The sequence below is a fragment of the Gorilla gorilla genome, chromosome 1, assembly GCF_029281585.2.
Source record: "Gorilla gorilla gorilla isolate KB3781 chromosome 1, NHGRI_mGorGor1-v2.1_pri, whole genome shotgun sequence".
Classification (NCBI taxonomy): Eukaryota; Metazoa; Chordata; class Mammalia; order Primates; family Hominidae; genus Gorilla; species Gorilla gorilla.
In genome coordinates this window covers 51,318,553-51,343,559 of record NC_073224.2, presented here as the reverse complement: position 1 = coordinate 51,343,559, position 25,007 = coordinate 51,318,553, and the positions used below count along the sequence as shown (strand labels likewise).

General features: G+C 45.3%; 1 protein-coding gene across 10 annotated transcripts in view; it reads right to left on the bottom strand.

Moving 5' to 3' along the window:
* The window catches only part of LEMD1 (LEM domain containing 1), a 40,692-nt gene extending 27,160 nt beyond the window's left edge, over positions 1 to 13,532 (bottom strand). For 3 of the 10 annotated variants that reach the window (XM_055369510.2, XM_019029557.4, XM_063709132.1), the window contains exons 1-4: positions 13,463 to 13,532; positions 11,929 to 12,048; positions 10,703 to 10,825; positions 7,698 to 7,762 (exon numbers count right to left, since the gene is read on the bottom strand). In XM_055369510.2, coding sequence (XP_055225485.1) covers positions 7,698 to 7,762; positions 10,703 to 10,825; positions 11,929 to 12,010 — 270 coding nt within the window. In that variant the 5' untranslated portion in view covers positions 12,011 to 12,048; positions 13,463 to 13,532. Of the gene's footprint in view, positions 1 to 7,697; positions 7,763 to 10,702; positions 10,826 to 11,928; positions 12,049 to 13,241; positions 13,379 to 13,462 lie in introns of those variants that run through there. The other 7 variants (XM_055369544.2, XM_019029569.4, XM_004028246.5 and 4 more) reach the window with 6 other exon arrangements.
* Positions 13,533 to 25,007: the final 11,475 nt, after the last annotated feature.

Here is a 25,007-nt window from a genome sequence, read left to right as displayed (position 1 = left end):
AGCCATCCTTTCACCTTGGCCTCCCAAGTAGCTGGGACCACAGGTGCACACCACCATGCCCAGCTAATTTTTTTGCAATTATTGTAGAGATGGGTTTTGTCATGTTGCCCAGGCTAGTCTCGAACTCCTGGGCTCAAGTGAGCCTCCCTCCTTGACCTCCCAAAGCGCTGAGATTAAAGAAGCGAGCCATCAAGCTCAGCTAAATTTAAGTATAAGATTAAGAAGGAGTCCCAAATACTGGGAGGGCACATGTGACTTGAACAAACAACAACAACAAAAAACAAGGCCTCTGTGACCCAGGCAGGAGTGCAAGTGGCATGATCTGAGATCCTGGGCTCAGGTGATCCTCACACCTCAGCCTCTCAAGTAGCTGAGACCACAGGTGTGCGCCACCACACCGGGCTAATTTTTTGTGTTTTTAGTAGAGACAGGGTTTCACCGTGTTGCCCAGGCTGATCTTGAACTCCTGGGCTCAAGCAATCCACCCACCTCAGCCTCTCAAAGTGCTGGGATTACAGGCATAAGCCACCAAGCCTGGCCGGCATATGATTGTTTTTTAAAGTTCAGTCTGCCTCATTCAACACGCAGGGCTTACAGAAAGTAATCTTTAATTGTATCTGTATATTTACTTCTATAAATATATCTGTAGGCTCTTGATAAATCACATTCTGCAGCACTTAAAAGTTCAATACTAAACATTCATTTTCCATTATGTTATTTTTCACTAAGTATGTTGTTTTGTACTACAGGTAATTAAATAACATGCTTTTCATGTAACAATAATGTTAATGATAATAATAGCTCTTATTTGTACTTGCCTCTTATTACATATACATATACTACCCTGCTTTGCATATTTTAACTCAATCTTCACAACACTCTGTGAGGTTGATACTGTTCTTAACCTTATTTATAGATGAGGAAACTAAGACATAGAGAGGTTGAGTGTCTTGTCCAAGTTAGTAGTAGAGCTGAGATTTGAACCCAGGCAGTCTGGCTCTACAGTCTTTTTTTTTTTTTTAAGAGAAGGCCTCACTCTGTTGCCCAGGCTGGAGTACAGTGGCATGAACTTGGCTCACTGCAGCCTCAACCTCCTAAGCTCAAGCAATCCTCCTGCCTCAGCCTCCTGAGTAGCTTGGGACCACAAGCGTGCGTGCCACTATGCCCAGTTAATTAATTAATTTTTTTTTTTGAGACAGAGTTTTGCGCTTGTTGCCCAGGCTGGAGGGCAATGGCGCTATCACAGCTCACTGCAACCTCCACCTCCCGGGTTCAAGTGATTCTCCTGCCTCAGCCTCTGGAGTATCTGGGATTACAGGCATGCACCACCACTCCCAGCTAATTTTTTTCTATTTTTAGTAGAGATGGAGTTTCACCATATTGGCCATGGTTGGTCTCGAACTCCTGACCTCAGGTGATCTGCCCACCTCGGCCTCCCAAAGTGCTGGGATTACAGGCGTGAGCCACCGTGCCCAGCCCCCAGTTCATTTATTTTTATTTTTCTTGTAGAGATGGGTTCTTGTCATGTTGCCCAAACTGGTCTTGCACTCCAGGGCTCAAGTGATCCTCCTGCCTCAGCCTCCCAAAGTGCCAATATTACAAGCATGAGCCACCACACCTGGCAGAATCCATATTTTTTATACGCATATTCTTTGTTTCCAGAGCTCATTTTCAAGTTTCTTCATGATAGGATCTATGCCTTTTTCTGCACTTATATTCTTCCTCAAGAAAATCTAGCACAATGTCCTGTATTCAATAAATAGTTGTTGACTCACAGGCTGAGATCCAGGGGTGGAAACTCTGTTGCAACCATTAACTGAATGGTCATCCATTCACAATGATCTAAGCATCATCTTTCAAGAGACTACATCAAGGTACATCTAAGAGACAACGTATATGGTACAGAATAGGAAGTCAGAAAGAGAAAGATCATCAACATCAGTAGAGGAAAGCTCCTTTCAGTTCAGCCAACAGGGACTGAGTAAGTCCCTGCCCCACCCCCAAATGCCTGGCATGGAATTCAATGCAGAGGAGTCAAATTATGGGTTTTCACCTTCAACATTTTACAGCCTGCGGCAAAAACTCCTGGGCAGGGGTGGGGTGGAGACTGAATGAAAAAGTAGCGGGGCATGGTGCCCCGTGCCTGTAGTCCCAGCTACTTGGGAGGCTGAGGCCAGAGGTTAACTTGAGCTCAGGAGGTCAAGGCTGCAGTGAATTATGATGACGCCACTGCACTCCAGCCTGGGCAGCAGAATGAGTCTCCGTGAGAAAGGAAAGAAAGAAAAGAAAAGAAAAGAAAGCAAAGGAAGGAAGGAAGGACAGGAAAGAAAAGAGAAAGAAAGGAAAGGAAAGGAAGAAATAGAGAAAGAAAGAAGGAAAGAAAGAAAGGAAGGAAGGAAAAGAAAAGAAGGAGGGAGGGAGAGAGGAAGGAAGGAAGGAAGAGAAAGAAGGAAGGAAGGAAGGGAGAGAGGGAAAGACAGGAATGAAGGAAAAAGAAGAAAGAAAAAAGAGAAAGGAAGGAAGGAGGGAGGGAGGGAAAGAAAGGAAGGAAGGAAAAAGAAAGAAGAGAGAGAGAAAGAAGGAAAGGAAGGAAGGAAGGAAGAAAGAAAGACAGAAAGAGAGGAAGGAAGGAAGGAAAGAAAAAGAAAGAAAGAAAGAAAGAAAGAAAGAAAGAAAGAAAGAAAGAAAGAAAGGAGGGAGGGAGGGAGGGAGGGAAAGGAAGGAAGGAAGGAAAAAGAAGAAAGAAAGAGAGGGCCAGGCGCAGTGGCTCACGCCAGTTATCCCAGCTCTTTGGGAGGCCGAGGCGGGCAGATCACGAGGTCAGGAGATCAAGACCACGATGAAACCCCGTCTCTACTAAAAATACAAAAATTTAGCCGGGCGTGGTGGCGGGCGCATGTAGTCCCAGCTACTCGGAGAGGCAGAGGCAGGAGAATGGCGTGAACCCGGGAGGCGGAGCTTGCAGTGAGCCAAGATTGTGCCACTGCACTCCAGCCTAGGCCACAGAGTGAGACTCCGTCTCAAAAAAAAAAAGAAAGAAAGAGAGAGGAAAGGAAGGAAGGAAGGTAGGAAGGAAAGAAGGAAAGAAGGAAGGAAGGAAAAGAGAAAGAAAGAAAGGAAAGAAAGAAAGAAAAGAAAGAAAGAAAAGAAAAGAAAAGAAAAGAAAAGAAAAGAAAAGAAAAGAAAAGAAAAGAAAAGAAAAGAAAAGAAAGACTGATTCTTGGGCCCAGACCCACAGACTGTGCAGGATGGGTGGGAAGATGAGAAGAGAGCATGCAGGCTGGCAGAACAGAGTAAACTGAGATTCTGGCAGGGATGAGCATGTTGTGCCTGGGAGAGGGTAAAGAAACACCCAGGTGGCCCAGGAGGGCTCAGAAGTACACACCTCCCAGGGCCAGCTGCCCTCTGGTTGTTGGATGCAGCAGCCCTCTGAAGATGGGACACAGATATAAACACTTCCAACCTTGGAACCGCTCCCAAACCCAGGACCATTTGACCCGATTTGCCCAAGATAGTCCCAGTTTACTCCTATTGTTCCAGCATCCCTTCAGGTTAGTGTCCTTTTTCAAAAGCATACTGGTCAGGATGATAAATTATACGGCCACCTTACTCAAAGCCCACTTTATGTAGCTTGACATTGTAGATTACTCTGCCTCCCTACCAATCAACCCCAAATCCCATTTTCCCGTTTGGTAGAAGGGCACTTAGAGACTGAGTTACACATACTGACTTAATGTCCCACTCCGTTATTGGTAACATAAGCTGTGTCTAGTGTCTTTCTGATGGAAAAAGTCCCCAATTAAAAAAAAAAAATTTGACCTGGCTTAATGAGTGGTTTTAACAACCGAATCCAATGGGCTGCATATGTGATTTGATAAAGCAGACACATACAGTGTAAAAAAGAGTCCAGAAACTGCATATTCCATATCTCTAAGTGGCTTGCATTCCACTAGAAACCAACTAAAAATGAGAGGAAAATGTGGTATTTCAAAGAAATGCAAATACTACCTATCTAGGCACTCAGAAGACTGTTAGGTACAAACAAATGCTCTTAAGTAATTAAGGTCTACAGTGTTAGACAAGTGTCTCAATAAACACACCTTCTACCACCTTTTACATGGAAATGTGAATGCTTATTTACATTTACTTTCAGATTTAAGGATGAACAGATGTCTTGAGGCCCTTCTGAGAATGAAAATGGCTTATATAAATCCTTCAAATCAAAACATTTTATGCCATCGCAAACTTCCTATTTAATTCTATTGCCAATTCAAAATATCGATGTGGTTTTATTTCAGGTTTATGTAAAGTGGAGACCGAAGGCCACTGGTCCTACCTGATGCATTTGCAATACTCAGGTTGCTTTTTCTGCTGTAGCATCTTTGCAGGAACTATATTAAAGGGTTTTCTGCAGAACTGAGGTTTACCGAATGGAAAGGATTCCTTTAATGAGCTATTTGGAAGTTAAAATATACTTTTAGAAATTTTGGTATGATATCAGAATTACTTCATCAAATTTGAACTATGTTTAAACGGGAAGCTGAAGCTAGAGCATACATGGCAATGTTTACTTGAAGATTTCTTTTCATTTGTTTAAACTTAGCAACTAGTTTAAATACCAGACCATATTTGCAAACTAACCTTTTTGCCATTGGAGCTGTTCGGTAGATTTGGTGAGGTGAGCTTTCAACTCCTACTATGTGCAAGACCCTGTGATAGCTACTAAATGAGGATAAAATATCATTTAATTTTTTATTTTAATTTTTATTATTTTTTTGAGACAGGGTTTCACTCTGTCACCCAGGCTAGAGTGCAGTGGTGTCATCATGGCTTACTGCAGCCTCGACATCCCAAGCCTCAAGAGATTCTCCTACCTCAGCCTCCTGAGTAGCTGGGACCACAGGTGCGCATCACCATGTACAGTTAATTTTTACAATTTTTGTAGAGACAAGGTGTCACCATCTTTCCCAGGCTGGTCTCAAACTCCTGGGCTCAAGCCAGCCTCCTACCTCAGCCTCCTGAATAGCTGGGATGACATGTGCGTGTCACCATGCCCAACTATTTTTTTTTTTTTTTTGGAGATACGAGGTGTTGCTATGTTGCCCAGGATAAAATGCCATTTTTTTTTTTTTTTTGAGAGTCTCCTCTCACTCTGTCACCCAAGCTGGAGTGTAGCTGCACAATCTCGGCTCATTGCAACCTCTGCCTCCCGAGTTCAAGTGATTCTTGTGCCTTAGCCTCCTGAGTAGCTGGGACAACAGACACATGCCACCATGCCCAGATAATTTTTTGTATTTTTAGTAGAGACAGGGTTTCGCCATGTTGGCCAGACTGGTCTCGAACTCCTGGCCTCAAGTGATCCACCCATCTTAATGCCATTTTAAAAGGACTCACAGAAGTGGCCATTGAGATATTCCTTAAAAGATCACAGGGTTTTAACAGGAAGAAAAATGTGGTAGGGGGTGAGAAGAGTGAAAAGAATTTCAGGCATAAAGAACAGTTGAAGTAATGGTTCATGGGAAGACAGTCTGAGAGGTGCAGAAACAAGGTAAGAATTTGTTGGGTTGGATGATGAGGGAGATGAGGTTACAGGAGATACTGGAGTTGACTCATGGTGTATAGCAAGTTTGCATCTTGTTTTGAAAGTCTCTGGGCAAGTCAGTAACATGATTAAATCTCTGCTTGTAGATCTGAACTGGAATTGGGAAAAGTTAGAGGCAAACACAGGAGGATTTTGCAATTGTTCAAATAAAATAATAATATGGAGGCCGGGCGAGGTGGCTGATGCCTGTAATCCCAGTGCTTTGAGAGGCCAAGGCAAGAGGATCACTCGAGGCCAGGAGTTCGAGACCAGCCTGGGTGACAGCGTGAGACCCCTGTCTCTACAAAAAAAAAAAAAAGTTTTTTTGAGATGGGGTCTCATGCTATTGCCCAGGCTGGAGTGTAGTGGTGTGATCATGGCTCACTGCAGCCTCAACCTCCCAGGCTCAAGCAGTCCTCCCACCTCAGCCCCCCAAGTAGCTGGGATCACAGGTGTGCACCACCACACCCAGCCAGTTTTTTTATTTTGTAGAGACATGGTCTCCCTAGGTTGCCCAGGCTGAGTCTTGAACTCTTGAGCTCAGGCAATCCTTCCACCTTGGCCTCCCAAATTGCTGGGATTAGAGGAGTAAGCCACCATGCCCGGCCAGAATTGTTTTTCAGTTACCCAGGTGTGGTGGAGTGTACCTGTAGTCCTAGCTACTTGGGAGGCTGAGGGAGGAGTATTGCTTGAGCCCAGGAGTTTGAGATTACAGTGAGCTATCACGGTGCCACTGCACTCCAGCCTGGGTAACAGAATGAGACCCTGTCTCTAAAATAAATAAATAAGTAATGTGGGTGCAAGCTAGGATAGCAGCAGGGGGAAGAGACAGAAGGGATGGATTTTTTAAAATCGTTCAGATCCCTAAGACTTGGCAGCTCTTTGTATGTGAAGAGCTGCAGGGAGGGGGCAGTCCAGTAACTCCAAGGCTTTGAGCCTGGACAGTGGGGAGGTTGTGGAACCATCAGGATAAACCCAGGCCACAAATGCAGGTTTAGGGTGGGCTGAAATATGCATGGTCATTCCTGGACACCTGAGCCTGAGGTACAGGGGGATAACCATGGGGAGAAGCGTGAACACGTCTGCGTAACCCACAAAATGTTCATGAAGTTAGGTAACCATTTGTCAAATGAATGCAGGAAGAAGCGAGGAAGGAAGGGAAAGAGAAGGAAAAGGGAGGCACTTCCCAGTAGGCAGTTGGATATGCAGACCTGTGCCTCAGGAGAGAAGCGTGTGTGGGGACGCCGCGAAGAGGGGGTGAGTGAATGACACTGAGCAGAGGCTGAAGGAGGAGGTCTCAGGCACAGGCACATCAGGGGCCAAGAGGAAGACAAAAAGTCAGAATAGAAACAAAGATACAGAACCAAGAACCAAGGAGTGGCAGAATTCTGAAATCTAAGAAGGCAGGCATCTCCAAATAAAAATGGTCAGAGGTCAAAAGACAGAAAAAGTCACTAGAGTTGGCACCTTGGAGTTCATTATTAAGCACTAGTTATGGGCTGTGTTTGATGCTCAGAGATTTACCTGCCTTTCACTTCGCATCCACCCTGTGAGGTAGGCACTGCTGTTAAACTGTGCTAGGAGGCTTAGATCCGTTCACTCACTTCCCCAAAATCATGCTTCCAGGAAGCTGAGGGCAGAAATCCTAAGCCAGTTAGGCCTCACCCCAAAACCTGTAACCCTCACACACTTGGCCGTATGCTTCAATACGGTGCTGGGAGTAGAAGCCAGATGTTAGGGGCTAGAAAAGCGAACGGGATGGAAACTCACATTTATTCTATGTTCACTGTGGGCCCAGAACCAAGCTAAGTGCTATATGTGAATGTAGACAACAGACAGTGAAAATGGGGAGGGGGCGTGACAGCTGGGGAAAGCAGAGTGGTGGCTTTTTTAAGAAGGGGCAGGAGGGACCCTGTCATTCTGGGTCCTCTGCTAGATCATGGAAATTTTTTCATCATACAGAAATCTGCATTAAAATGATCCTCTTTAAACTAGGATTTTACCACTATAACAGAATGTAGTGACTTGCTATCCCCTTTCTTAATACAGATGAACAGAGCTACTCCCTGTTTTTAATATATGGGTATAAGTATTCAGGCATTAGAATGGTACATACTTTTTTGAGTTTCTTGCTTTTTTCTGTTGAGAGTATGATATTTCCTTGCAAAATGATATTAAGCTCTGGATCATGGGAAACAAAAGGAAAATAGGCCATGAGAACATTTGAGCTAGCAAAGGGAATAAACATCAATCATCAGGGTGAATTCTCTCAATTAGAGGACATTTTTGCAAGGGGATGAAAATTCACGTGGCTCTTCTGACGGAAAAGAACATTTCTCCTGAGCTGCAGCAGCCTTCGTGAAACAGACTTAGGCCTTCCTCTGGGAATAAGGCCTGTCATATTTGCATGCCTCCAAGAGAAATACACAAGCCGGCTGCCCATCTGGGCAGCCGTTTGCAGTCTAGTCATTGTCCCTTTGAACCAGCTGTAAGCCCCGTGCATCCCTGAATGCCAAGATAGGAAGGGAGGATTTTCTCCTTCTGGATCCAAAAAGGCACCCAGGGAAGGCAAGGCCAGACCTGTGCTAAAAGCCTTTAAAATTGGGGGAACTGCTAGGGACGGAAAAGGATGTTGTTGATTAGCCTGCAAAGAAGCATTTTGATAAACCTAGAGGAATGGTGGAGTTGCACATCCATTTTAAATGAGCTCTCCAAGTCAAAAATATTTGGAAAGTTTGAAAGCAGTTAGATAATTAAAACTGTGTCTCCCCACTGACAAGACAGTCAGTTAGTGAAAATGAGAAAAATCAAACCCACTGATTGTTTGGATGACCTCATACTCAGCCTCAGGTCTAGGACTCCCTGCACCTCCACCTCCACTACAAGCCCATTCCAGGACTAGGTGTTTCCATGAAAGGAGAAGGCTAAGTCCACAGGATACCCCCGTCCAGTTCATTACAACTCCTCCAATCTAATGGTACCAGTGGCTATGAGACTTTTCCAATGAGCCAATTCAAATGTATGGTTCAAACCTAACTTGGAGAACCAGGTTTGCTACTTGTGGCAACCACAGAATTGCATTACAAGGGTAGGACTGAATCAACGCTTCCACCTCGACCTGATGGCCCGTAGTTGGCTTAGATCAGGTAGGCACTATCTAAAGCAGTGGCAAACCTTATAAACAGAAGGACCAATTTTCTCCTAGCCCTAGCATCAACGCACTTCTGTAGAGGGCTACATGCTGGGACCCAGGACGGCGGGGACTGAGACCACAACAGCTTGGTTTTGTAGCTTTAACCCGAAGTCCTGGGAAGTCGTGAACAGTTCTGAAATCTTCAACCTGGCACTGCTTTTCACCAGAGTGTTGGTTTGGTCTCTTGAGCCCCTCCCCAGGGCAGGAAACAGAAGCGGGCTTGGATCTGGGACAGGACTCTGAACACAATCTACAACCAGGAGAGGCCTGGGGTAGCCACTTTCCCTGAGGCACCCCCGTGCTAACTGCCTGCTCAAGGGCCAGTGAAGTTTATCCCTAAACCTTGCCATCCTTTTCAAGTGAGGCCAGCGGTGCAAAACCCCTGGGGAAAGCTTTCAGTATCTGTGCCGCCTCCAATGTCGGGATTACAGGATTTTTCAGAGGGCCCCAGGCACTTGCATGGTTTATCCAGTTTTTAATTTGAACTATATGATATTGTCCTTTTTTTTGTAGATCAGACATGGTAAAAAAAAAAAAAATGTAATGTGGTCACAAGCTCACAATAGAAATTATGAGAAAAATGTAGGGTATGGAGTGGAAAGAGCAAAGTTTGGAGAGCCAGACTGGGTCCAAATCTCAGTTCTCTCACTTTCTTTCATCCAACAAACATACACCAAGTTCTGCTATGTGCCTGGAACTGTTCCAGGAGCTGGACACAGGGTGGTGACAAAGACAGATGGGTCCTGCTCTGCATGGCCTGTGCTAACGTATGCTTATCTTCTGGGGCTGCTTCCGAGCTCAATGATGCTGGGCCAGTCACTTGGCCTCTCTGAGCTTCTACTAAGTGCTGTGAGAGTTAAATGGGATGATGAGCATTCGGCCCAGGTTGCACTGGTGGCCTTCAATAAATGGTAGTTCTGTCATTCTACTGTGGCTCATAGAGAACTCATGATAAATATTTGTTGAATGGAAATGCCTTGGAATGTATTGTGGGAATCCCCAAGCCCTTCCCCTAAGATCCCTGAAGCTAGAAACCACTGCAGGAGAATGGTGTACCCAGAGCAGGGGTCACTGTCAGCAAAGCCCAGAGATCCTGGAGACCCCTGTTCCCTACACATTCTGTGACCTGAAAGAGACCAGCTGCTGTCAGTTGTCATATAAATCAGGAGGGCAGTCAGCATAGGAGGGGTTTCAGGGAGGTATAATCTGGTTCATCTTTTTTTTTTTTCTTTTAGACGGAGTCTCGCTCTGTCCACTGGGCTGGAGTACAGTGGTGCAATCTTGGCTCACTGCAACCTCCGCCTCCCTGGTTCAGGCAATTCTCCTGCCTCAGCCTCCCAAGTAGCTGGGATTACAGGTGCGTGCCATCACGCCCAACTAATTTTTGTATTTTTAGTAGAGACGAGGTTTCACCATGTTGGCCAGGCTGGTCTCGAATTCCTGGCCTCAGGTGCTCCACCGGCCTCGGCCTCCCAAAGTGCTGGGATTACATGTAGGTGGGAGCCATCAGTGTGGCTCATCTTTCTTAATAGGCATAAAATCATTTAATCCCCCCAAAATAATGGTCAGATTTATCAACTGAGGCAAAGCAGAGGTTGAGACCTCAACGGAGGCCCAGAATTTACCTGTAGGAATTTCTGATTGTAAGGCATCACCACACATTTGGCTCTAGTTAGTAAAAGGACATGCACGTTGAGCAGTCATTCCCCCAACTTTCCACCAAGTTAAGTCACTGGCGTGAATACAGATGTGAAGTTAACAGATTCTTTTTACAGCCCAGGGGCCTATTTTCCAGGCTTTCTGTGCAAAGAGGCCCCACGGCTATTTCACAGGTCAGGCTGCACACCATTTAAAGCTGCATAAATAATGCTGGACAAGGTATTAATAAGTGCAAAGTTGCTATCTAGCAGTACAGCTTATGGTGGTACCTTCGCTGTCATCACCGTCCTGAGCTCCGTCCAGCTCTCTGGGTCCATTCATCACAGGTGGTGCACAGGGAGGTGAGACCAACAATTGTACTAACTTTTTTTCATACAACTTTCTGGTGGAAGCTGAGGAAGAATTTGGAGAACAAATTAAATTGTTCTGTTTTTTTGTATATGAGCCTACTAGGTTCAAGGTATTTCATAACTCAGAATTTTATTCTTAACCCTTACATTATTGGTTAATTATGGCTTTTATTTGAGACAGGGTCTCACTGTGTCTCCCAAGCTGGGTGCAGTAGCTTGATCTCAGCTCACTGAAGCCTCTGCCTCCCAGATTCAAGCGATTCTCCGGCCTCAGCCCCTCCAGCAGCTGGGACCACAGGTTCGCCACCACACTCGGCTAATTTTTGTGTTTACTTTAGTAGAGACGAGGTTTCGCCATGTTGGCCAGGCTGATCTTGAATTCCTAACCTCAAGTGATCCACCCGCCTCGGCCTCCCAAATTGCTGGGATTACAGACATGAGCCACTGCGCCCTGCCCAATTATGGCTTTTTAAATGAGGTAGACTCATAGCTATTCAACTCTCTCCTTCCTTTCCACACACTTAGGTGATACCTGTATGGATTAACCACAGAGTCAGGCATTGGACACATCTGAGAACACAGACAAGGCTGTGCATCCTATCTATGGGGAATACAGATAATAAATAAATAGTTAACAGGGTCCACATACTAAAAACAAAACAAAAAAATTGAACAACATAATAAAGAGTAACTGGTTTTTCACTGATGAAAAACACCCAATCCATGGGCTGGGTGTGGTGACTCACGCCTGTAATTCCAGCACTTTGGGAGGCCAAGGCAGGTGGAGTACTTGAGGTCAGAAGTTCGAGACAAGCCTGGCCAACATGGTGAAACCCCGTCTCTACAAAATACAAAATCATTACTGGGGCATGGTGGTGTGCACCTGTAATCCCAGCTGCTTGGGAGGCTAAGGCAGGAGAATCGCTTGAATCTGGGAGGCAGAGGTTGCAGTAAGACAAACACCCAATCCTAATCTGTAAATAGGATTTGGGTATATTTACCGCCTCTTCCCTTTTTGTGGTTTTCTGTTTTCTCTATGTTCCTATTTCTATTTTAATGGCTTTACTGCATATGTTCCTTCTATTGTAAGTTATTTATAAACCATAAATGACAAGTCTGTAATATTTGCTGCATACTGTACATACGTAGTATTGGGCCAGGTGAAAATCCAAGCTTCTCAAGTTGGTTCTGCAATTTACAGTCACTCAGACACTTCACATCCACCATGGTGATAGAAGTTTGGCCTCTTTTCTGATGGTAGAATCCTTGAAATAACAAAACATTAAATTCATTAAGACAGCCTTACCAATAAGTACTAAAATGTTACCAATCCACATAAGTGTTTATAATCCTATCTCCCCAACCTCCTAGGTGCACAGGCAATAAAGCAAAAATCAACACTTTCTAGTTCTGCCATAAATCCCTGCTGGGATTAGTTGCCTCCAGTGTAAAACTCTGGATGGGTGTCATTTTCCCCAGTGTCTTTAGGGCTCAATTAGTTACAACTGTTCTGTTCAATGAATATGAGAAAAATCTTCTGGACAAAATAAACAGATATTTCCATTACTGCTCAGGAACTCTGAGCAAAACTCAAGCTCTGAGAAGATAAGAAGTTAATTAAATATGAAAGAGCTGAGAGGTTTTTTTTTTTTTTTTAGTGAGTTAAATAAAAGTTATTTATCCCTGCCCTCCTTTTGATGACAGGACAGAGAGTACAGAGCATTCAGTTATTGCAAACAGTAGCAGCTTTCACACTTGTAATTTAACTCTGAACGTAACAAGATGGTAGTTTTTAATTAACCACCAACAGACTTAGTAATTGCTGAATTGGCATTTGAAAAAAAGTCAGCTATTCATTCTCTGGCACACAAATTGATTCATATAGATTTATGCAAATCTTGATATGGCTTTCCAAATCTGCACAACCTCAAATTCAATCAGTTTTATCCAGTTGATCCCTCGATCTCCCAAAGTTGACCCTTCTACCTACGTAACAAAATCCGCAAAAAGACAGACCCATTTGTCAAACCTTTTAAAGGAGATTTTTAAATTTTGGAGTTTATTGTACCACATTTCTATCATGTTTCAAGGCTTTTTAATACTGCAGTGGAAACAACAGCCAGATAATTATTCAGCATAGGAGGATCTAGACCAATTTTAAATAATGACTTTGCTTTTGTTGGTGATCAGTCAATGTCCAATTAGGAAGAACACTGTATACAAGCTAGAAAAAGTCATGAATTGTTATATATAATAGGGTTGTTCTGGAATACCTAGTTTGACAGTTCTCTACTTTAAAGCCATGCTTTAAAGAGAGTTACATTCTAGTACACATAGTAGGTACCTAGTAAATGTTAGTTTCCTCCTTTTCTATGTGTTTGGGAAACTGACTTAACACTTTGAGGCCAGTGGGAAAAAAACTAATGCTAGGAAGAAAAAGGACAATGCATCTCAGCACCTCAGATTTTTTTTCTTTCTTTTTTACTGGAAGCTTGCTTCGGCAGATCCTATGACATTCGTTCCTGAGAACAGCTGTCTGTTGTTTCACCAGCTTCCCAAAAATAACCTCCAATAGAGCCCTCATCAATTTCAAGTGACACTAGACAATTGCCTAGAGGGAACACACATATGGAAGAAAAATATTCAAATGGAATCCAACTGGATGATTAATTCACTTACCCCTTCACATGGTTATCTAAAGTCTATGCAATCGAGTTGGTTACTAAAGCTGGGTGAGTTTCACCCTGAGGTTTCCACTAGCAACCAGTCCCTTTCTGCCTGTTAGATATTATGGTAATCATAATACTGACAGTGTGACATCAGTAACCCCCATAGCAACAGATTGATGTGCAAATCAGATGATTAATTTAACCAAAGTTCAAACAAAAGGAGGTACTGGTTGACTTCATAGGCACACTGCCATGATACAACGTCAAGAGATGCAGAGAAGTTATCATTATGCACAGCAAGTAAGGAGCTGCTACCAAACCAAATGGTGTCAAGAAACGAGGAAGAGAAAGGAGAAATCAAACAAACCCAACTGTCTAGACCACCCATCAAAAGGCCCATACTAGTAGTTGGGCAATTTGACCATCTACTCCAGGGAAAATAGGAAAGCGGAAGAAACCTATATTAATTTGTTAAGGATTATTCAATTAAGAAAATAAGAAATCAGGATGGAGGGCAGATAAATAATAATACATTGCAGAAGTTTGATGGATTTGGCCTTTTCAAAGCATGTTCGTATCGTCTCACTTCATCCTCTGGATACTCTTATAAGCCAGCTGAAACAGATATTATCATCTACATCGCAAAAGCCTACTTCTTGTTGTTGTCTTATTTTGTTTAAGGAAAGATCGGTGAGACTATTAGCCTGCATCTTTCAAGAAAGACTGCTTAGATTTTAAAGACGTGTGCAAGACAAAATGTAACTGTGAGAAAACGCAATGCCTTCATTAAATTGCAGGATAGAGGGAATGATCTGAAAGGGGTGAAGAGGACAGTGGAGACAGCCTGCTTAGAGTCAAATCCCAGTTCTGTCATTTACCAGCTGGGTGACATCACATCAGGTAAGTTACTAACTTCACTGTGTCTCCTCTTCTTTGTCCATAATGGGGGATAATAAAAATGGTACCTGTATCAAAGGGCTATGTTATTCAATGAGTTACAATACACATAAAGTGCTTGGCACATAGAAAGCATTATATAAATGTTTTCCATTATTCTACTCATGAGCCCTAGCCCCAGAGAGTTTCCACATCCAGTACCTTCCTCAGGAGGCTTCATCTCATTTACACTTGCCCGTGGGAGTCTATAGTTTCAGTCCTTTCCAGATTCTGGGAAAGAGCTGAACGTCTTTGGGTGGGTGGTTATGAAGGCTCATTGAGTCTCCCAGGCTGTGGCTCCAAGGGCTATGGCTCCACAGTTTCTGAATAGAGCATCAGTTTTCAAACAAACATGTAATGCAAACATTTACCAACATCCAAACATTGCATTCACCAAACAAAGACTTTGAAAATTGACACATTTGTTTCCATCAAAGCAAATAAATGATAGGCTTGGGTTATTAGGAGGCACAAGCATTTTGTTTACATTTCCCAGAATTGCTTTCAACAAAAAAGCAGCCAGCAGGTGGAACTGCTTCCATTTAAACAGTTAGACTATTGGGATGAAACAGACATTTCTAAAATATTTTCTTGGTTAAATCTCTGGGGTTTGAAACAAGCTAGGTAGAGAAGGATTAAATCAGATGATTTCAATCAACATCTATGGGTTGTGCCCTATATTATGTGCAAACTATTCTGCTTGAAATTATTCTCTTGAAAATCCACCAGCATAGTTCTGATTCTATTGTCAGCATTATTCCATTTATGAATTCCTGTACTCTGTGCTATCCTGAAATATTTGGTTTCATTGTTTGCAGCACACCATCTCCCTCAGTTTTATCTGTGCAGTCCTGAGCATTAGCTTGTTTTTTATTTTTCATTCTCCCCATGGCTGCAAAGATATTTTATTCCATTTCTTGAGGGAAGCGAGTTTTAATTGCCAATTGAGTAGGTATTCAACATGATAAGGTATCTAAACCCTGAGAGCTTCCTCCTTTCATTAAAATGTAGATCCAATTTCTCTTCCCTTAATGCCACATGCTGTTATTAAACTGAAATAACGGAAATAGTAAAAGCCAGATGTCACTTCAGTCTCAGGTTTGACGTGGGGCACAATTTCCTCTCCTCAAATTTAATCTTCGAGTTATTTACTAACCCCATTCTTTGGAAGAATGCACAATTTAAATGTAAATGCAATTTACATAGGGGAGAAGATAGTAGATTTGCAGTTTCAATTGCCAATAACCATTTGCAAAAGGAGAAATCAACTAAAGCAAAGATCAGCAGTTGTCAGTCTAAAGCCCGCATCACTCATCATTCTCAGATAACTTCTGAAGCCACCTGCCTCTGAGTCTCCACTATGCAGGCAAAAGGAAGTGGAAAGCGGAGGCATTTCCCCAGATATTTCAGGCCGAATTTACTACTGACCGGAGGGAAAAGGGAGAAGTTTGGGTTTCAGTGAGCTGATCTGGTTGGCATCATTGTTGAAATCATTAGCTGATCAATTTCTTTCAAAAATTATTTAGTGATCATCTCCTGTGGGATAGGGGTTATGCTTGGCCTAAATCAAGGAGAGGTAGAGGAGACTACAAAGATGCAAAAGCTATAGCCCCTCTTTCAAGGAGCTGTCTCCTTAAAGAGAAAAGGAAACAAATAGCTACAAAAAATAAGATAAAGAGTTAAAAGAATGCTGCAGGAGCCCAGAATCTGAACCGTAAGCATCCAAAGGTACATTGAAGCTGAGACTTCGAGGATGAGCAATAGTTTGCCCTATAAACAAGGGGCTGGGGACAGACATTCTAGGGTGTGGTGAGCAAGATGAGAAATAAGTCAGGATGAATAGGTGGATCCCTCCAATTTGTGAAGGATCTGGTGTGTCACACTAAGGGCTCTGCCTTCACCTCTGGGCACACGTAGAGGTTTATAAATAGCTCATGGTATAATTACATCTAGTTTGATATCGAGTGGAGGATGAATTGGTAAGGAACAGTCTGGAGGCTACAGGACTCCTTGGAGGTTATTACAACACTCTAGAAAAGAGATGATTCCATTTGGGGGAGGACTAGAGAGGAAGATACATGATTCATGAATGATTTAGAAGGCAGAATAGCCACAACAGGATGGCTGATTATGTGTTTCCTCCTCACTTCACTTGCACAGGCACCATCTCAGTACAAATCTTTTGTCTCAGCCATGAGCCTGCTTACATAAGGAACCATATGGAGTTTGGTCTACACAGCACTGACACTTTAAAAATTATTCTGCACTTGTCTAGTCAACCCTTGATTATCTACACTACTTGAAGCCAGCAGCAATGCAGATAATCCATAACCCTCTTCTATTTGGCTTCGGAATTAATTACACCTTTTAGAGCAAATTTGCTTTCCTAATTAATCTTTCCTAGGCTAATATTAAAATTAACTAATATTCTCTGAGCCCATGCCAGCTGGGCAGGGGAAGTGGGGAGGTGGGGAGGGGGAGGACAGGGAAGCAGCTCAGGCTTAAGCTGAGCAGCAGGAGGATGCCAACACCACATTAAAATTCACCACGGATCATCCGCAGAGCTCGTGAGCCAGGTCTAGCTCGTTGAGAGGTGGCTGTATAATTAAAGACTCAAACCCCTTGGGAGTTCAGTTACTGAGCACCTACTACGTACCAGGCACCCTGCTAAGGCTGCAGATGAGGAAATGAGTGAGCCCAGTAGACTCCACTCTCAAGGAATAGCTGGTGTAGTGGGGGAAATGGAAGAGTAAACAGAGCCTTTACTCAAATACAGTGAAGGTTCTGGCAGAAGCATCTTCCCTTCAAAAGCATGAGGCATGAACAAGGTTGACAGAGGGAAAAAAACAACAAATGTGTATAACAAAGGGGAAAATGCTGCCTAATTGCCATTCTAAAACATAATAGCAAATATGCTTTTAATAAAATGAGTGCATATAATTTCTCCTTTCAATAATCCAAATTAGTAAATTCTTTTTATATGGAGTAAGATGTGATTTTTCCTAGCAATTTTTGAAACTATGATACTCCAGTCCCAAGGTTTCCTCTGCAGTGCCTGGAGCTGCCATGGAGGGGTGGGGGACACAGAGCAGCTCCACTCCAGGGGAGCCAGAACAACTCCACCCTCACCTGCTTTACACACTGGACTCATATGAAGAGTACACTTAAAGGAACACTTTCCTTGCTATACAAAGTTAGGAAGATATCCATCTACCCTATTTTCTGAGCTGCTGCTTAAAACCTAAACGGTCCTAACCTCCCGTCCTGTCATGAAGGCAAATCTGACCTTTGATGCTGGTAAACATGAGCTGGGGGCTCCTTTCCTGGTATCCTATGAGTCCTGCATACAGAGTTTTATGATACAAAAACCGCATGCAAGAAATTATGGCCAACCCACAGGGATAGATAAACATGTAAGATGTAGTTCTTCAAACGGATTACATTCTAAATGGAGAAACCAACCAGAAACACGCATGAGCAAAGGTAAGAAGTGAAAGTTCATAATCAAATACCAATAGAGTGGTAGCCATAAATGCCAAAGAAGGTCAGAAACAGAGAAAAATCTCCCCTGGTCGGGGGTGGTGTTGTTCAGGGAAAGCTTCCTGGAGGAGGTGGAACTCAGAGTGGGAAGAACAGGTAAGGTCTGGATTGGCAGGAAGCAGAAGGATGGGCATTGTAGGCAAAGGCATATCATGAACAAGGCTTGGGGGTAGAAGTGGGGATGAGACCAGGCTGGCTTCAGCAAAGGATGTGCTTTAGCTAAGCGGATGGATACGGTTGAACTAGCTTGCAGAGAGCTCCAGGATTTCCCTGAGGGTGTTTAGGCCCCCAGGTCCCTTCAGGTTCCAGGATCCTTCCGGTCTGGGGCCCTCTGAAGCTGATGATGGGTTGCCACCCTGGAGGCCTCTGAAGAAGGGTGTTCAGGGCTGTCAGGAAGAGTAATCTAGCAAGGCAGGGCAGGATGGGAGAAAGAAGGCAGGGAGAGAGACCAAGTGTGTCCCTCACCCCAGTCACTCTGTGAAATGATAATGAACAGTAGTGGAGGAGATGCCGGGAGGCTTTCGATTACCAGAGTCACCAACCAGGAGCTCAGGAAGCCCCAGGGAATCTTAAGAGGCAATTTCAGAGTGGTTAGGAGAACAGGCTCCGGGGTCATACTGCCTCTGGTTGTATCCTGGATTTTTGTATCACTGCCTCCATTTGTGTCACTTACTAGCTGGGCCCTGGCTTTCACATCTGTGAAATGGAAATGTAGTCATAACAGTACATTCCTTCCAGAATTTTTAAGGACTGAGTTAACACATCTCAGGAGCTAAAAACACTGTTTTCTTTAAGTGCTCACAGTAAGCGCTCACAAGTGTGAACTGTGAGTAAGGCTCCAGTATGACAACATGGCTCTGGGGTCCTGCACTGGGATTCTTGCTGATGAGGGGACATCACTCATGACTGGGGCATCTCCCCATCTCATTTGATATCATAGCTCACCCCTTTACCTGGAAACTCAGGGAAACTGAAAGTAGCTTCTCATAATAAAGGCCAGTTGGAATCTGCTTTTTCTCAAAAGAACATTTGAGAGAGAGAGAGAGAGAGACAGAGAGAGAGAGACAGAAAGAGCGCACACTCAAGGGAATGGGTTTTCACCGCAGTACACGTGGTAAGGAGCAATGTCATGAAATAGGAGACCACACAAACCAAGATGGCGAGGACATTGTGGGACATCCATTTCTGTCCTTAGAATCCAGGAGTGTTGAATTCCCATGGCTTAAAGGAGACTCTGTACCAGCAGGGATCTGAAGACAGTCACAGAAAGATAATAAAAGTGGAAGAAAAAGAAGACAGAAAAAGTAGTAGCATGAAATGGAGAAGGAATGAGGCTGAGATGGAAACTCTCATGGCTGATACACAGTCTGTACGTGCAGGAGGATCTCCAAATTGACCTGGCCTTCTAGCAGCCATACAGAAAAACTCTAGTCAATTCCATACTCGTGAAATGGAAACAAACAACTGTTCCAGAGCATTATAACGGTTCCTGGTACTAAGGAGAAGTGTGGGTGTTTCCTGAGGATCCCGAGTGTGGAAGGCAATTGGGTGACTGGCAATGGGTGAGGCTGGAAGACTGGCAGAGGGCCAGACAGCCAAGGGCCTAGGAAGCAGGATAAGGAGCTCTTAGGCTTTATCCTAAGACAGTGGGAGCCACTGAAGATTTTATGGTGGTTTTTTGTTTCCATAATTTTAAAACATTTAAAATAAACAGAAGTCAATTACAAGCAAGTAAAGTCAAAGCATAACGAAACCCACATACACCCCTCACCCTGCTTCAACAGTTGTCAACATTTTGCCAATCCTGTTACCAAAAAGCTTGGAGTAGGGGAGTGATGCCACGACAGTTATCTTTGAGAAAGAGCCGTTGAGGTGCTACGGAGGGGATGAGAGGAAGGGTGCAGGACTGGGTACAGGGATATCGTTAGGTTGCAGCAAACCATTCCTTCATTCATTCAACAAATATTTCCTGAACCCTACCACATGCTTTGCACTAATTTTGATGCTATGAATACAAGGTTAAATAAAGCAAACGAGATTCCTGCCCTCCTGAAGCGTATTGTCCTAGGAGGGAAAAGCAGACACACAAGCAAGTGGAGTGAACAAGAACCTTTCAGAATGTGATAATGAGACAGACTGATGTGACAGGGAAAGGCTTGGGAGGAAAGTGCTCTGATTTAGACTGGATAGTCAGGGAGGACCATGTGTGTGTTCCTGGAATGGCAAGAAAAGTCAGGGAGGCTGGCGACGCAAGAGAGAGAGGGTGGTAGACTGGAGAGCAAAGTGAGAAAAGATGCTGGCTTGGACTAAGTAACTAGGTGGGGATGAAAAGAAATAGATTTGAGGGAGATTTAGAAGGGAGAGTCAATAGGATTTGAGAATTTGGTGACCTATCAAAGGTGGGGTGGAGAGTGGAGAGAGTCAGGAATGAGTCAGATTTCTGGCTTGAATATCTCAGTAAACAGAGGTGCCCTTCTCTGAGACAGGGAAGAGAGGTCATGGGAAAAGTCCAGATCTCCACATGGCTCCCTCACAGCCTTTCAAAGTGAGGGCTTGGCAATGGGAAGCCACTTCCACCGCCAGCCCCAGTCAAGTAACCAGCTATCCATGCAGCTTCTGGATCAGACAGTTGCCTCAGGCAATTGCAAGTGATCATCACCACCATCCCTTACCCTCCACAGGTGGCCCCAACCCACCTCCATCTCCAATGACCTAGAGAGTATGGAAGGACACTTCTGGTCCAGTTTAATTTGCTTGGGCAGTGGAGGAGATGAAGGAGATGCTGCAACTATTTTAACACAGCCTTGTGGGGAGGGTGGGTATGTTGAACTGAACCAGAGGAATATGATATCCACGCTGGTGGTGTGTTTCAAAGGCTGATCTTATCATGATGGTAGGGGTCCTCTGAAGCCCTGTCAATGTCTCAGGACATTTTATGGCTTGGCTCATTTCAATGTCGCATTGTGTCAGGCAGATATGAGGGCTGAGATTTGAAAGGATCAGGATTTTGCTGGGAGGCCATATGCAGGTCTGGGCTAGAGAGAAATCTGGAATTAGAACATCCATTATGCCCTCACACTGTGACTTTTGCATGGGGGACAGATTTATTAGAAGAGGCATAAAAGATGGCCTGTGGAGATAGCCGGGGTTGGGGGAGGAAGAGACCCCCAAATGCAATCTAAGCCGGAGATCACAGTGGCTAGCACAGGTCTCTGTTTCTGGAAATGACTCCTCTACTCTCCTTAGCATGCTTTTTAGCTATTATCTGTCCTTGCCGCACCTTGCCCGAGAAGGGCATTTTTCTCGGCTATTTTGATGTTGGGGGGTGGGGGGAGCAGGGACAGGCATTTGGGGTCATTGTCTGGGAATGAATCCTGGACAGCAGGAGGCTGCTGCTCTCACTCCTCATCCCCATCATCTGTCACCCAGCGAGGGCAGCCAGCAGCCAGGCCGCGGACTGCCTAATGAAGACAGAGAGGTGGTTCCGGCTGTGCACAGGTGTCGCTTCCCCATTAACAGAGGTGACATTCCGAAACACTACTCATTACAGAGCAGACATTGGACAGGGCTGGGACACATATTAATGGCAGCAGGGCCAGCCAGCGTCTGTCTCAAATCCCACTGCCCCTGAGAGAGCAATCGAGAGAGCGAGAAAGAAGCATCCTGAGTGTCAAACCAGCAGGCTCCTCACTTTGCAGAGAAAAATGAATTCTTGCCACATAGAAGGCCAAGTCATTCTCTCTGCTGCTTGCACACCCAAGGGTCCTCGGCTTCAGGCCCGCCCAAGCGCTGACCAGTTCCCGTAGAAGCCCCCAGCTCCTTCCCTCTTAGGAAGGGCTGTGTTGCAGACGGCTGGGCGGAGGGGCATCCTCAAATCAGACCTGGATCTGAATGGAGCCCATGAAGTCTTGTTTTAGAGATGGGCATGGATCCCAGTTGTAACTAGGAAGTATAGAGGGAGGCTATGGAGAATTTCCAGACGTTGTCAGGGACGGGGTGGGAGAGTAGGGTAGGGGTGGACAACCAAAGTCATCCAGAGGAGGTAAGAACAAGACAGATCTTCCTCCTGGAATGGGATGCGTGGTTCCCATGAGACAGGAGAAAGCCGCCCATCACCGTGGAGAACCAGGAATGGCAGACCACGCGGACGCCAACAGTTTACGCAGCTCCCCCGCTAGGTGCAAAGTGGCCAAAGGAAGAGCCGGTCTTCCACACGCACACCTCCGCGCCCACACTGCCCCAGGAGCTTCCCACTCAGCCGGGGGACCCCCAAGCAGCCGGCGAGGCACACTGCGCACGCGCACTCAGGCCGCGGCTCCAGCCGCCCTCCCTCCGCAGTGGGGCGCCCCGCCCCCGCGCCGCTCAGTTTTAAACCCGCAGCAGACGGAACTCGACTTAAAAATAACTATTTTGACAGTTCAGATGTAAATATGTGAGTGACGCGTGGGGCTGTTTTTCCTTCACACTTCCCCTCACCCCTCGCTCCCTACCCCAGCTCAATTCGGCTGAGGCTGAGATGATGGGAGAGCGCCGTCTGCAGGATGCTCCCTAAAGTGCAGCAGGAGGAAGAGACTTGTCCTAGAGCGCCCAGCGAGCTTGGGGGTGGGGCGGAGGACCCCAGCTCACTTTCACTGCACAGGTCACACGCCTTTTGGGGATAAGCAGATTTACACACTATTTCTTGTCTATTACCTGAAAAAGGAGACGTTAGCCAACACACAAGTGAACTAATCATTCCTGACCTCTCCGTACCCTGTTTTCAGTTCAATTTGACCTGTGCATATTGACTGAATGTCTACTTCGTACCCAACACCGTGCTAGATGCAGTGGAACATGTGACACGTGCAACATGCACACTTGCGATTCCTAATTTTTTCAACGAACCTTCCAGTTAACTCATATTGAACACCTGCTTTGTGCCAGGCTGGGAGCTAGGTAAGCACTCGAGCACAGGCTATCTGACTTGACCCCTGCAAAAACTTGTGGATATTATTATCTGCATTTTCCATATGAAAAACAGAAGTCTAGGGAGATTGAGTGACTTCTCTAGGCCGCCACAGATAGTAAAGACAACAAGTCTTGTGCTCTTCCCTCCATAGCCAATTGAGTGGAAGGGTGGTGGAGGCAGAGTTCCACCCACTTTATAAGTAGGGGAAACTGAGGTCCAGACAAAGTCGCATGTCTGTCTGGTCACCAATACACATTTTAGCTGGGGCAAAGCCAGGAGAACAACACAGAAGCTTTTTTCTTTCTTTTTTTTGAGACTGAGTCTTGCTCTGTTGCCAGGCTGGAGTGCAGTGGTGCGATCTTGGCTCACTGCAACCTCCGCCTCCCGGGTTCAAGAGATTCTCCTGCCTCAGCCTCCAGAGTAGCTGGGACTACAGGTGCGTGCCACCACACCCAGCTAATTTTTGTATTTTTAATAGAGACGGGGTTTCACCATGTTGGTCAAGATGGTCTTGATCTCCTGACCTCATGGTCCACCCACCTCGACCTCCCAAAGTGCTGGGATTACAGGTGTAAGCCACCGCACCCGCCCAACACAGAAGCTTTAGGATTACCAGCCTGCAGTCCCTTCCCAATCTTCTGGCCCCAGACAATGTGGTGGGGTGTGACAGATAACCACGTGATATCTTTGAGGTTCTCACTGTCTCTTTGGAAGAAGGGTAGGGAAAAGGTAGCAGGAGAAGAGTTTGAGAAAGGAAGAGGAAGGGAAAAGGAGGGAGGAGGGCTGAAGAGTGGACAAGCATAAGTGTGTGTAGACATGCATGGCCTGGCCAGGTAGTGCAATGAGATAGGGAAGTTCAGAGAGCCCCCAGCCACTCCTCCTTTGTGTGCTCCCGGTCTCCCACCGGGTGGGGCCTCTCCCTCCTTGGCCCAGTGTGCACTGCTCCCAGGCTCTTTCCCCTCATCCTAACAAAACCTGCTCCAAGAGGGAATCTGAGGTAATCACTGATGCTGTGGGACAAGTGCCTGAAAACTGCCCAGTGGTTGCTTCCTTTCTGGATTACAAACCCCAAGAGATCAAAACCTGAAGTCAAAGAGAGGAAGCACTCATGAAATTTCAGATGTCAGACTTTGGAGAGGAGAGGAATTTGGGAACAATAAGGCTTACCTGTGACAGAAGAGGCTTCCTATCATACCTGCCAGCAGGGTCATTGCTAGCTCTGTCCGTGCGTACATACAGCCATGGGCAGAAGTCTGTAGACGCTGGCAAAGAAGAGAGGAGGGTCCCTGGGAAATCCCACCTCAGCCAGGCACAGTGGCTCTTGCCTGTTATCCCAGCACTTTGGAAGGCCAAGGCAGGAGGATAGCTTCAGCTCAGGAGTTCAAGACCAGCCTGGGCAACATAGTAAGACCCTGCCTCTACAAAAAACTACAAATAACTAGCTGGGCATGGTGGTACGTGCTTGTAGTCCCAGCTACTCAGGAAGCTGAGGTGAGAAGACCACTTGAGCCTGGGAGGTTGAGGCTGCAGTGAGCCATGATTGTGCCACTGCACTCCAGCCTGGGCAACAGAGCAAGACCCTGCCTCTAAAAATAAAAAATATAAAAATTCCACTTCTTCTGTGATGCCTTCCCTGATTCTTCCCTACTCTACAGTTGTGTTCTCTCAGGCCTCTGAAGCCCTGGAGCACTTTGCTTGTACTTTAGCTGAGGCATTTTTGAGCCTTGCCACATTGTTTTCTAAATTATTATTAAATTGGCCAGGCATGGTGGCTCACACCTGTAATCCCAGCACTTTGGGAGGCACTTTGGGATCACAAGGTCAGGTGTTCGAGACCAGCCTGACCAACATGGTGAAACCCCGTCTCTACTAAAAATACAAAAATTAGTCAGGCGTGGTGGTGGGTGCCTGTAATCCCAGCTACTTGGGAGGCTGAGGCAGGAGAATCGCTTGAGCCCAACAGGCAGAGGTTGTAGTGAGCCGAGGTTGCGCCACTGCACTCCAGCTTGGGCAACAGAGCGAGACTCTGTCTTGGGAAAAAAGAAAAATAATATTAAATTGTGAGTTTCTCGAGGGCTGGAGCAATGTCTGGCTTTCCTACATTTCTCCTGCAGCCCCTCCCACAGGGCTT